The sequence below is a fragment of the Carassius auratus genome, unplaced genomic scaffold (genome assembly GCF_003368295.1).
Source record: "Carassius auratus strain Wakin unplaced genomic scaffold, ASM336829v1 scaf_tig00014189, whole genome shotgun sequence".
Taxonomy (NCBI): Eukaryota; Metazoa; Chordata; class Actinopteri; order Cypriniformes; family Cyprinidae; genus Carassius; species Carassius auratus.
In genome coordinates, this window is record NW_020524478.1 from 4,191 (window position 1) to 17,500 (window position 13,310).

Sequence of the window (13,310 nt, forward strand, 5' to 3'; positions counted from 1 at the left end):
GATGTTTATAATGATGTTTATAAAAAAGTATTTGCTGTCACTAATGTGTCCTTACTACTTAAAAATATAAAAAATAAGAATAATAAATTTGACCCAAAATTTGTATTTCTTTTTATAACAGAAATCTAATTTTGCTCAAGTAAATCTATCTTGTTTAAAAGAACTTTCATTTACTTCAAAATGTAATTTCAAAATGTGTTTCTTTTCTTTCATGTTGCAAGGTTTTTTTGTTTTATTTTTGAGACATTGATCACTCTGCCCATGCAAACATCTGATTGGTTAGTAATAGCTATAAACTAAGTGTAAATTCAGCTTGTCATTTCCTGATCCCCTTTCCTTCTTCGACTCACTATCTCAATGTATAAAATGAGAAAAAGCCAAATAAACAAGCAAACAAATTCTGTTTAGCTGGTAGTCATTTTGCACATTATTGGTGTGGACAGTGGACAGAAAAATCATTTGACAGATTGAAGGAATCATGAATGATGAAAAAACTAAATGAAATCCAATCTAACCGTTTATACTTTCCAAACCTGATTTTAATCTAATTTCAAACCACATGCAGATGTGGTTTGGATCAGGGTTGTAAACATCAGATTCCATGTGCATTTTGGTTTTTTCGTTTTGACTACAAAACAAACCAGGCTTGAGTCAGTAAATAAAAAAAAAAAGTGCAATTTGCTTCCTGTCTGAACAAAGCCAGTGTAGTCCAGTTATTAAATGACTGTCTCATAGTTCATGTGCTAAATAAGTCATAAGCTCAGAGAGGTTCACCGACTGTATGCATGAGGACGGAAATAATGTCTCTCTTTTCCACTGCAGAAGTCCAAAGACAAATCAGGTACTTAGACTGTCAGTTTTCAGTGCACCAACTCCATAAAATATACAATAAACTCAAAAGACCTCATACACTCAAAACACACACAGGTCCTGCGGAATGTACCAGATCAAATTCCTTCCCATGTGCCTTAAACTTTCTATTCACTGCAAAGCCCGAGTTTCCAGAGTGACCGTTCGTCTGGTAAGAGCAGGTCGAGGTGTGTGTGTGTGTGTGTGTGTTAGTGGCTAATAGCTTGTGCTGCTTTGTTGAACAAACCCCAGCAGGGCTCAAGAAAACACATTCCAGGAGTTAATGACCAAAATGAGGGTAAAATATTGCATATTTACCACACACTGGCACCCAGAGTGAGAGAGGGAGTGAAAAAGGAAGAGAGACGGACAGAAGGAGGGAGAGAGAAAGCGATCAGGTTTATAAATCTGTGTGAGAGCAGGACAATAGCTCACTAGAGAGCTGACAAACACACAAGACATTCTTAAGACATTAAAGGGCAACAGAGCAGCAGTGTGTGTGTGTGTGTGTCTGCGCCAAGCTTTCTTTCTCACGACTCACTGAAGAGGGTTTCTGCTGCTTAGGTTGAACTCTGGCTCTCATGTACACACACACTCACACACACACAGGCAGTGTGTGCAGTTGACAGTCCCACCCTCACACAGCCAGACTTCATCACCTCATGAGGACCAGAAACTGCTTACCGAAAGATGGAAAGAGAGACAGACAGATAGTAAGACAAAAGTGACAGAGCGAGCAAGAGTCTGAGTTCAGTAAGATTTGTTTTAAAAGAAATGTATACTTTTATTAACTTACTTTTACAAAACCGTTCTATTTCAAAGCCTTCGAACCTTCTATCCATCTAAGAATCCAGGACAAAAATGTAACAGCACAATTGTTTTCCAACACTTATTATATATTAATAAGAAATGTTTCTTGGGCAGCAAATCAGAATATTATTTTGATTCTGAAGGGTTATGTGATATGTGATTAATAATGCATTTGTGACCCTGGAGCACATAACCATTCATAGTACGGGTATATTTGTAGCAATAGCCAAAAAAACATTGTATAGGTTAAATAAATTAACGAAGATATTTTGTAAATTTCCTACCATAAATATATTCAAACTTAATTTCTGATTAGCAATATGCATTGCAAAGGACTTAATTTTGACAACTTTAAAGGCGATTTTCGCAGTATTTCGATTTATTTATTTTTTTTGCAAACTCAGATTCCAGATTTTCAAATATGTTTCATTTCAGTCAAACACTGTCCTATCCTAACCCACTATACAAGCTTATTTAAGCTTTCAGATGACGTATAAATTTGAAAAACTGACCCTAATGACTGGTTTTGTGGTCCATTTACATTTATTTCTGTTCATTTAGCAGAAGCTTTTATCTAAAGTGATTTGCAAATGAGTTGACCAGGCCGGCACGGGCTAGAACTGATGTGTCAGTGCAAAACATGCATTAGTTATTTAAGTGCTCACAGCTTCCAAACACTCACAGATCAGTGTTAAAGCAATAAGCCACGAGAGGCCATGCGTTCAAGCAGTTTTATTACAGTTAAAGAGCGCTGTTAAACATGATGCAACACAGCAAAAATTATTTAATAAATCAAAGCAACTTGATTTGTTTGAAACGTTTTCAAGCACCAAGCACACAGTGTGTGTTTTTTTTTTACCACATTTGCATAAATAGTACTGTAGCATAAATGTCTCTAATTTTGATAGATTAATGCTTAAAAAGAACATATAATTTCAAAGCTATTTCAGCTAACTGTACAAGAAAAATTACATCAATTCAAGGAATATCATCTTAGTTGTATACTCACTCACATACAAATATTTATATTAGTATGAAAATAATAGATATCACTAGAAAACAAAAAAAAACTGTGTTAGCAAATACTAGAAAATCTCTCCTTTTATCCATTGAAACAAGTAAAAATTCTAAAAGATTCCTATATATATATATATATATATATTATTTTATTTTAATGACAGATTTCACAAATATTAAATGGCTACAGCTACTCATTTTAACATATAAATTTGCTAAACAAATTACCATTTAATATCTCATAAATATTTACCTTGATTGTACTTGCAGATAGAAAAGTACCCACTAAAAATAACAATTTCTTTCTCAAATAAATTTAAGAAAGTAATTTTTTTATTGAACGACAAAATGCTGATTAAAAATAATTTTTTGCAATAAAATGATAATAAAACTTACATTCATTGATAATAGTAAATCACAATTTTTTGTTCCAAAGTAAATCCTATACCAAATCATTTATGTGTAAATGTATAATTCTGCTCATTAATATGAATTCAGCTGATGTGTAGTCACTGGTATGCATATATCAATCACTGTTGTATCTCCACTGAACTGTTGTTGATATTATGCCCAAAGTGAAGTCAGATGTGTTCAGATATGTGACGGCGAGCAGACAGACAGTGAGTGTTCAGTGAACTCTTTACAGTGCTGTAGATCTCTACCCACTTCAAACAGTGTGTTCTGTTCTGCCTGAGGCCTCAGACAAGAGACGAGCCTTTGATACGGAATACCACTATACCACAGTCACACACACCTGATACCCTGCTAGAAAAAAATAGAGGTCAAGTGATAAACCAGAGGAAACGATCAGCACACACAAAGTTGACCCCAATCAGACAAATGACTGGAACAATTGACACTGCAAATGTGTGTGTGAGTGTAAGCATTGTGTGATATGGATAAAAGGCATAGTTCATTAGTGTCTTCATTTATTCACCTTGTGCTATTCCAAACGTGTAGGACAATGTCATTTCCCACTGATGCAACTGAATTAAATGCAATTAAAAGCACCATAAATGTAGTCTATATAACTCGTTTATTAGATTTCAATAGAAGATACTTGCATTTAGGGACAGACCAAAATTGCCTAATTTTGAAAAAGTTCTTTTATTTTCATTCTTATAATTTAAATATGTATATAGTAAAAAAAAAAAAAAATGATATATAATATTAGTCACTGTTTCTCACACAAAAGATATTCATGGACATTAATGGTGGTTTTATGAGTAATTTGGGGAGTTTCACAGTCCTTGGTCACCATTTGTTTGGAAAGGAGCACCTCACTAAATTATTCCTTTCATGTTCTATAGCAGAAAATAATACAGGTTTTACAACATACAGTTTACATACAGTTTTCATATTTGGATGAGCTATTCATTTAATTGATGTAGTAGCTCTGTAGCAAAATTCACCCGAATGTACTGGCAGTCCAAACAGGGCGGCCAGTATATTTAATACGTTTTCTGTACTGCAGTAAAGCAGACTTCCTGTACAGCAGGTGTTAGAGAACAGTAGTGCCGCAGGTCAACACAAGCCTGTTCTGATACTCTAAAAGTGAAAAGCACATTTATACTGACTGTGATGACATGCTGTATGTGTGATAAAAAACACACAAACACACACCCGAGCACAGAGATGCTATTGTGTCTCCACACCCAAAAGCAGCTGTGGCGCTGGCCTGTCCTCCAGATTCCTGTCGGGGATATTTATGAGGAATTAGACGTTTTATTGAGCTTTAACGGGAGGGGTGGGCCACCGGTGACCTGAACTACAGCCATCACACCACGGCTGGGTTGTTTCATGTGTAGTTTAACATCCACAGAGGGAATATAATATTTCATTTGACTATATATATATATATATATATATATATATATATATATATATATATATATATATATATATATATATATATATATATATATATATAGCAATCAGCATTTTTGTCTTAATTTACAGTAAAAAAATTCCTTAAAAACAAGAACTACACACACACACACACACATATATATATATATATATAAATATAATAAAAAAAAAATTATAATTATAAAATCACAAACCTTATTAAATGTGTTAGATTTATGTTTTGAACAAGAAAGCAATAATATAAAATAATAATAATAAAATATAAAACAATTAAGATATATGTGGAACTCAATATTACATCCAGTTTGGTCTCTCAAATGTATTTACCTCTTTTTAAGTAAGTACTTTTTGGGTGGGGGGAAATGCTGATTAAGATTGGTAAGAAATACATAAGACAAATTATTATTTATAGATATGTAAACACTATTATCAGTGCTGAACCAGATTTGTTTGTGAAATTTTATTGCATCACCAAATATGCAGGATTTCAGAAGCATTTTAATACATAAACCTGCAGTCTACTGTAATGGAAACAATCTGGGTTGCTAGTTCTCCAGATGGCCATTTCTGCATTTGGGCAATAAATTGCAATGTTACTGTACAAACAATGTGTGCAGCCAGGAATGAGCTTAAACTGTGGGCTATGGTGGAGACCAGCCTATCTGAGCTGAATCTGGATTGAAGGTCTCCAGACATTCTGCTATGTACACAAACAAATGAGTGTGGGGTGAACTCCTCAGCAGCTATCCTAAAATATCAATATGAGGAGAGCAAAGTCAGGCCAAAGTCAGGGATGGTCAAAGTTGTTACAACTGCTTAGGTCAAACCAGACTTTAATTTACTGTGTTTAATGTCAACTGTTAACTACTGTAACTAGTTAATGAGTGAACAGAAATTATAAATTTATCACTTAAGATGCACTGAAAGTTACAGAAAAACGTGACAGAAAGAGGCGAAGAGCAAGAGAGTTAAATAGACAAAAAGGATCAATATTTCCATTCTCTTTCTCTGAGACTGTAACACGGCAGATTGATTGGAATAGGAAATCAATTTACCATCTTGGAAAAAGAAATTCAGAACTTTATCAGGGGGGAAACGGGTGAATATGAGAGAGAAAGAGACAGCATATGTTTTTCCCTCATCAGTACTTTTCAATAAATAATTGAATTTCTCTGTTAGTTTAGCAAGTTGGAAACAAGTGCTCTGACGGCTATCAGATATAACAAATATCAGTAATGGAACGGAAACCGTCAAAATCAGAACAATGAAATTGACTTTTTAAATAAAATAATAGCACACTACATGTCATTTCTTGTGTGTATATTTCCTATGCAAGAAAATAATAATAACAATAAAACTTTAATGACAGTATTTTGTCATCTTGAAAAAAAAAAAAAAAGTAGAGGGTCAAAAATAAAGCGCAAAAGAGTGAAAGAAAGATGAAGTCAAAGAAAAATAGAGCAAAAGAAAGTACATTCAAGAATTTTTTTAAAAAATTTTCAGTAGTATCAGTAGTTCCAATAATAATAATATTTGATTATTATTATTATTATAGTGTTGTTGTTATAAATTAATGTATGTATTTATTTATTTTCATGTATTATTTTCAAACATTCTTAAAATAACACTAAGGTTTATTATTATATTTGAATAAAACGTATGCTTTATCTTAATGGAAAGAAGAGTATAACATACTAATACAGTACATAAACTGGACCACTTCTACACTTCTAATCACTCTGATGAACTGGGTTATTTTTTTTATAGTTCAAACTGAAGACAGATTTCATATAACAGTGATGATGACGCATGAGATTGTCATGTTAGTTAAAGCTGTTGTGTGTATACAGGATGTGTGTGTTTTAGGCCGTGATGTTCTCACCATTGTTTACTGATGCCTCCAGTTCTCAAGGCAGTCAGATGACTCTGTTAGGTCAGTCTCACAGACTTATTATAAACCCCCTCTCTCCACAGCCAAAGCTGTTCAACTCCTCTCAGAGTCTGTACTGAATGCTGTTAATTAGGCGGAAGTTTCATCTGTTAGTTCATTTCCAAGAACATCAGAATCACTTCGACGAGCTGTTTAATTCACATCTCAAAAAGAGCCATCTGCCCTTGTTTGAATGCATGACTGCTCCATCGGGTCTATCAGGATGACAACAGAACATCACAAACAACAACAGGGAAACGTTTCTGAACACATCAGCACATTTCCTCAACACTGCCTGATGTGATAACAAGCACTGGAAATGTTGTTAAGTTCAATGCACACAAATGCAATAAAATTTATCGCATACAATAAACAATGTTATTAAAAAAGTGCCTTGATTTGTAATAAATGGGTCAGAAGTTACGAATATAACTTGCAATTGAACAGCAGCTGAATTTTCGTAAAATAATACAACTGAATTTTCTATTCTATGTGATATTTCCTACATGTCTATTTCCTATTCAAAAATGAATTATTATTATTATTATTGAATTATTACTTTTACTCATAACAGAAAAATCTTTGAAAAATAACAAAGAATACTACAGTAATATTTCATTATTATTATTATTCAAATTGATATATAGTAAGCAAATCTATGCTTTATCTTAACAGGTTAAAGTGAATAATGTATTAATCAGCATATTTCTTCAGACTCCTTCCAGCAGGCCAACAACACTGTCTGATGCAAATATAGTTGGAAAAGGTTTTCTTTTAATTGTAAAAGTTTGCTAAAACAGGACAATCAATCATATAACATAATCAATTTACCACTTGTGGCCACTGACAGTAATCACTAAGGTAGTGTCTTCCATGAATCACCTGAACTGAAATCAACCCATATCCCTTACAAAAAAATACTGTGCACTGAGGTAAAATGGAGCTGGTGTTTTCAATGAATACCATGGTGTTACCATCATACCACGTTCAAAACTGCGGTATTCCCTGAAACACAGCTGGTGGATATTCCTGAGCTCAAACAACACTCACATTGTGCAAAACAGACCTAGAAGATAATAATCTTGCTTCTGTTTACAAGTTTTAAGATCATCACACTCATCAAATTCAGTATAAAAAATAATTATGTGAATATAATCTCTCAAATCCAAGTTTAGTCACCATGGCTGAATCTTAGAAATAATATACGGTAACACATTAGTAATTGGGACCAATTTTCACTATTACTTGTTGCTTATTAGCATGCCTATTATTAACATATTGGCTTTTATTAGAACTTATAAAGTACATATTCTGCATCCATAATCCAGCCTAATAACTGCAAATTAGGAATTGTTTTTAGGAAAAGATCATAGATAATGTTATTATATATATATATATATATATATATATATATATATATATATATATATATATATATATATATATATATATATATATTGTTATCTAGTTTTAGTAATCATCTTGAGAAGTCATCTTGGCAAATAGCTGAAATATGTTTTTTATTTAATTTATTTAATGTTATAACGTAATGCAATAAAATTAAAAAGAGTAAGTGTTTGTGTTATGTTTTTTGTATGATTTTTAAGACTCCAAACCTGTATGACTTCCTTATAGACTAAAAATATGTTAAGACTTCCTTATTAAATAAAGCAGATATTTTTAAATACTTTTGTGTTTCACAGTATAAAGGGACAAACAGGTCAGTAAATTAGCAAATGATGAGAGAATGTTTATTTTTAGGTGAGCTTTCCCTTTAAGATGTAATAGATGTAGTTTCCCCAAATCATGATATTCCTTACCATGTTGAAGAGCTCGAGTTTGTTTTTGATATCCATAAGCACGGGGTCAGCACCTCTGACTCTTACTTCTGGGTTCTGTCTTTGAGCACGAACTCCATTGCCCACCACTCTTGAAGTATAACTGAGAGAAAGAGAGGGAGAAAGACAAAAACATTAAGAAACCAGCTGAAGCCCCATCAGAATTAACTTTTGGTTGAGATCCCTTGGAAGCTTAAATCGTCAATCTACTGTTTGGATTTACCATGACATAGACGGCATTCTGTCCTGACAGCTTAGAGGATCAATACGGCCTGGACTTCTAGATCCCCTGCCAGAAATGAGACATTATAAAGTCTAATTGTTTGTGTGTGTGCTGTGGGAAGGGTGGGGAGGATTTATTCGAAAGTATTGATGAGACAGTGGATTGACTTGGCAGCTATCTGAAATAAGGTGGAGTACCACATTTACTAAAACTGAAATAAAAATAAAATTAAAGCTGCAATCAGCAATGAAAGGTCCCTCGCATACAGTGGCCATAGGAGAACAGCGAACGTTGGAAAATATGCTCATAAAATGGTAAATATTTGTGCCAAATTTCCTGCTGCCAACAGGTGGCGCTATAATTATAACTGAATTTTGGCATGTAGATGTCTTCAGCCCAGGACTCTTACCAAACATGTGAAGTTTGGGGCAGATTGGACATTGCATGTTTAAGTTAGTGTGAAACAAGATATTTCCTGTTGCCAGCAGGTGGCACTATAATGGTAATTGAATATTGGCCTTCAGATGTGTTCAGGCCAGGACTCTTATAAAACGTGTGATGTTTGAGGCACACCGGGCATTGTATGCATGAGTTACAACAACTTCCTGTTTCATAGTATTAATAGCATGCTTTAGCACTTAGTAAGTGTTGCTAGCATGTTTGAGAATATTTTTATAGCATGTTTAGCACACAATGGCATATTTTACTGTATTGCTAATAGTGCATAACAGTGTAAAACATGTCACTTCCTGTTGCCAGAAGGCGGCGCTATAACTATAACAAAATATGAGCATGCAGATATCTTTAGGTCAGGACTCTAATCAAACTTGTGAAGTTTGAAGTAGATTGGACATTGTATGCACGAGTTACCGTAATCTTCTGTTTCACTGCATTTATAGTATGCATTTAGCATTTAGCTAAGTGTTGCTAGCATGTTTCAGTATGTTTCTTGCATGTTGCCAGCCTATTTAACACTTGTTGATGCTTTTTAGTAGGAGTCCATTACACTGTTCACCGTGTAATTTTTTGTTGCCAGCAGGTAGCACTATGACTAGCACTATGGCCCTCACCAAATTTGAAGATGATCTCGTTAAAACTGTAGGAGGAGTTTGTCAAAGTACAAGGCATGGAAATGGCAAAAACTGCACAAAAATTGTACAGGAAATTCAAAATAGCGTACTTCCTGTTGGGTTTTGGATTTTGTAACAAGAGACTTTTTTGTAAGTAATCGTCTGTTACACGTGCACCGATTTTCATTAATGTATGTAAAACGTAGCTCGAGGCGCACTCTGTTGAAATTTTACAGGTGGTGATATCAAGCCATTTTGCCACACCCACTTCTGAAACCTATGTCAGACATAAATGTTCGCCAGTTGTGATGCGTGTGCAAAGTTTCATCAGGATTGGAGCATGTTTAGGCCCTCAAAAATGTGATTAACTTTGAAGAAGAAGAGGAAGAGGGTACCTGCAACGTGGTGCTCGGGCCCTAATAAAGCTAAACAGAAACTTACTGTTAAAAACTAAAATTAAAATGAAAACTGAACATATAATATTTGTGGGGTTTTGATGAAGTCTGCTGCAGGTTGGTGGTGAGGTCAGCATTGTTATTGTTACATAAAACTAGAACAATTTAAATTAAATTTTGGCAATTCAAATAAAGTTGAAATAAATGAAAAGACGACATTAATTAACAAAAAAAAAGTTTTGCTAAAAATAAATTAATGCTAAAAAGAAATATAAAAAAAAAAACGAAATAAAAAAATAAAAGCACAAAATTACTAAAATTAAAATGATAACTGAAAATCTAAAAATAAACGCTATTCAAAAAAATTAACAGTAAGTATATAAATAATACTAATGTTTGAGGTGCACTGTTCATAAGGATTTCCTTTAAAGTACATTGTTCTTGAGGGTTTGTGTTAAAAAATTGTTCTTCATGGTTTGCATTGATGAATGTTGTTTTTAAGGGTTTGCATTGGGTTTGAGGTACATTGGTCTTGTGTTGAAGAATGTTGTTCTTGAGGGTATCTGACGATGACCAACAATCCTAAGGGTTTGTGTTGAGGTGTGTTGATGTTCTTTTAGACTCAGCGTGATCAGTTTAAAGGAAAAACTGAGGCTGAATTATGTTGTTAATTGTGGAGCTGTGTTTGGAGACCAGGCTGAGGGATAAACTGAAGTGCTGAGTGAGCAGATACATTTATTCCTGGCACCTCTGGGTTCACAAGCAGTTACTGCGCTAATGAAGTGTCCATTCAGGACCGAATTACAGCAGTGGACACACCGCAGGGTGAAAGGAGGAGCAGAACAGAGAGGAGTTAAGACAAAAGTGGAGAAGAAAAATCAAGTGATAAAAAAAGAAGAATTATCAGTTCATAAAGGAAAGTTAACAGCTTCCCTAAAGTTCTAAACGCCTGCACACACACACACACTCAAGCCATCTAATTATAAGACTTCTTTCTCTCTCTTATCATGCTGTTCCGAAAAAATTGGCAGTATTATTTCTGAAAGCCTGAATTTTCAGCCCACACACTAAAAATACATTATTCATCGCCCAGTTTTAAGATGTGATGAGAACACAGACAGAAGAAACACTGTTTGTATATGGGGTTGTGCGAGTGACTGTGAACATTGAAGGAAGATTGTGTGGGTGTGCTTTTTTAATATTGGATTAGTGCGATAAATATGATTAAAATGATTTCTAATACATGAAATTAGCCCATGTTATGATCTATCAACCACAGAAACTAATATTAAAGAGCCTTTCCCAAGGCCACAATGGAAGTTGATTGAATCATCCCTAAAAGTTAGATTTCCACTGTGTTGGTGTGAGCCATAGTGGCTGGATAAATAGTGTTGCAACAATATTCAGTTTACATTTTGCACAGTGATAGATTCTGAATATTAGATTTTGTGGGGGAATCTTGTGAAGTACCAGCTCTCTCTAAAGATGTCTGAAAGAGACATCTTTTCTCATACTCCCAACTGAAGTTCTCTGATCATATACACAGGCAATCTTTTGCTGCTTTAATAGGATGTCTCGAAAAGTAAGGCTCACACTCTCTTTCTCTTGATGATGGTCTACTAAGAAAGCCTATAATCCCTGACCCAGAGGAGAGAGTTAGAGGAGCAAGAATCCTAGAATCATCCTTACTGAACACTCTATTGATTCACCAACTAGCATTAGCTCTGTTCTGGACACCCTTTATCGCAGGATCACTCTGCATTACTGTAATCTGCTCTCTCTCTCAGAAAGATACATATGAAGAGACTACTGTATGTTAATAGAGGCCAGTCACTGTTCAGCAGCCCTTTTCACATTTGTCTTCTCCAAAATAGAGTTTTAAAAATCTTCAGAAAAGTGTTAGATGTGAACGAAATAACCAGTTGCAACATTTCATTTAATTTGACACTAAAAAGGATTTAAGAATCATAGAAAACATTGAAAAAAGCCTTAACTTGACTGCATTACATATGAACATGCTGTTGGATAGTGATAAAGCTATCGCAGCCCTAAGGGAGTAAATGTTGTTAAACATTTCCATCATACTAGTTAATGCATTAAAATTGTTTGAAATACTAAATTACTAAATGATTACCTGAATTACTAAAACTAAAAACTAAATAAACTGAAAAAAATTAATAAAACTGGATCAAAACTAGAAAATGCCAAAGAAACTAATAGTAACAAAACAAAATGAAAATGATTGGAAACTAAACAAATGGAAAATCAATTTGAAAATCAAAACTAACACTAACTCAATAAACACTATCTAATAAACATAAACAGCTCAGACAACCTTATATACTGAGTAAACATACTCAACGATGCAAATAAAACCCAACTTTGAATAAAACTCCAAAAAATAAACACACTAAAAGCAACTCTGACAGGATGCAGTCTGGTTCCCAGCATGAAGCTCAACTCAGCGTTGCAAACATCCTATAATCAATGCGTTCCCAGAGTTTCATGGAAACAGAGATGATTCCAAAAGCTTTGAAAATTAATGATGGTTGAGCATGAAATGCACATGTAAATGCTTCTGGTTATAAGAAAATAAAAAAATGTGAAACATGCAAAACAGAAGCTAACAATTTTGGGAATTGTGTTGAAGATTCACTGACCCCAAAATGTTCTTATGATGCCATAGAAGAACATTCTATTTAGTTTTTTAGAAAACCATGAGATTTTAAATGTAGTTTTAACAATTTTCTGACCTGGAAAACCTTTAACATAGCATCAGGAACCTTTATTTAATCACCAAAAAACTAAATGACCAACTCAAACGACCCATTAAAAACCCATTAAGCGCGTAGAACTTCATCTTCTCATATTATTTAAAGCAAAGCAAAACAAACCAAAAATAAAAAATAAACAAAAAAAATTGTCCCAGTGTGACAGAGTATTTGTGTGAGAGAGGGAAGAAAAAAAAGAAACAAGATCTTTGATTGCAAACAGCAGAGCTGCTCTGTAATTAATGGGGCGGCAGAGAGTGAATGAGAACCACTAGAATGTGCAAATCTGATCTGGATAAATTAGAGGTTTGGAGCACGATAAACTGGCAGGGAAAGCCATGACACAGACATGGAAATTACAAGCTCGGAGTTCTCAAACTTTCTCAGAATACACTGCTCTGCTGCCTGTCCTCAATACATCTCAACTGTCCTCCATACATCTTTCTCAGAACAGAGACACAATGGCAGCCGGCCTGCACGAGGACAAACCAGACAGAAACAGCAACCAGACACTGCTGAGGAAGAGCTGCTCTGAAAG

At 34.2% G+C, this 13,310-nt stretch overlaps 1 protein-coding gene across 2 annotated transcripts in view; it reads right to left on the bottom strand.

Annotated features, from left to right (window-relative positions):
• Positions 1-8,217: 8,217 nt before the first annotated feature.
• LOC113074265 (glypican-5-like) overlaps positions 8,218-13,310 on the bottom strand; it is a 72,881-nt gene continuing 67,788 nt past the window's right edge. For both annotated transcript variants that reach the window (XM_026247025.1, XM_026247024.1), the window contains one exon: positions 8,218-8,416. In XM_026247025.1, the coding sequence (XP_026102810.1) occupies positions 8,233-8,416 (184 nt within the window). In that variant the 3' untranslated portion in view covers positions 8,218-8,232. The remainder of the gene's footprint in view (positions 8,417-13,310) is intronic.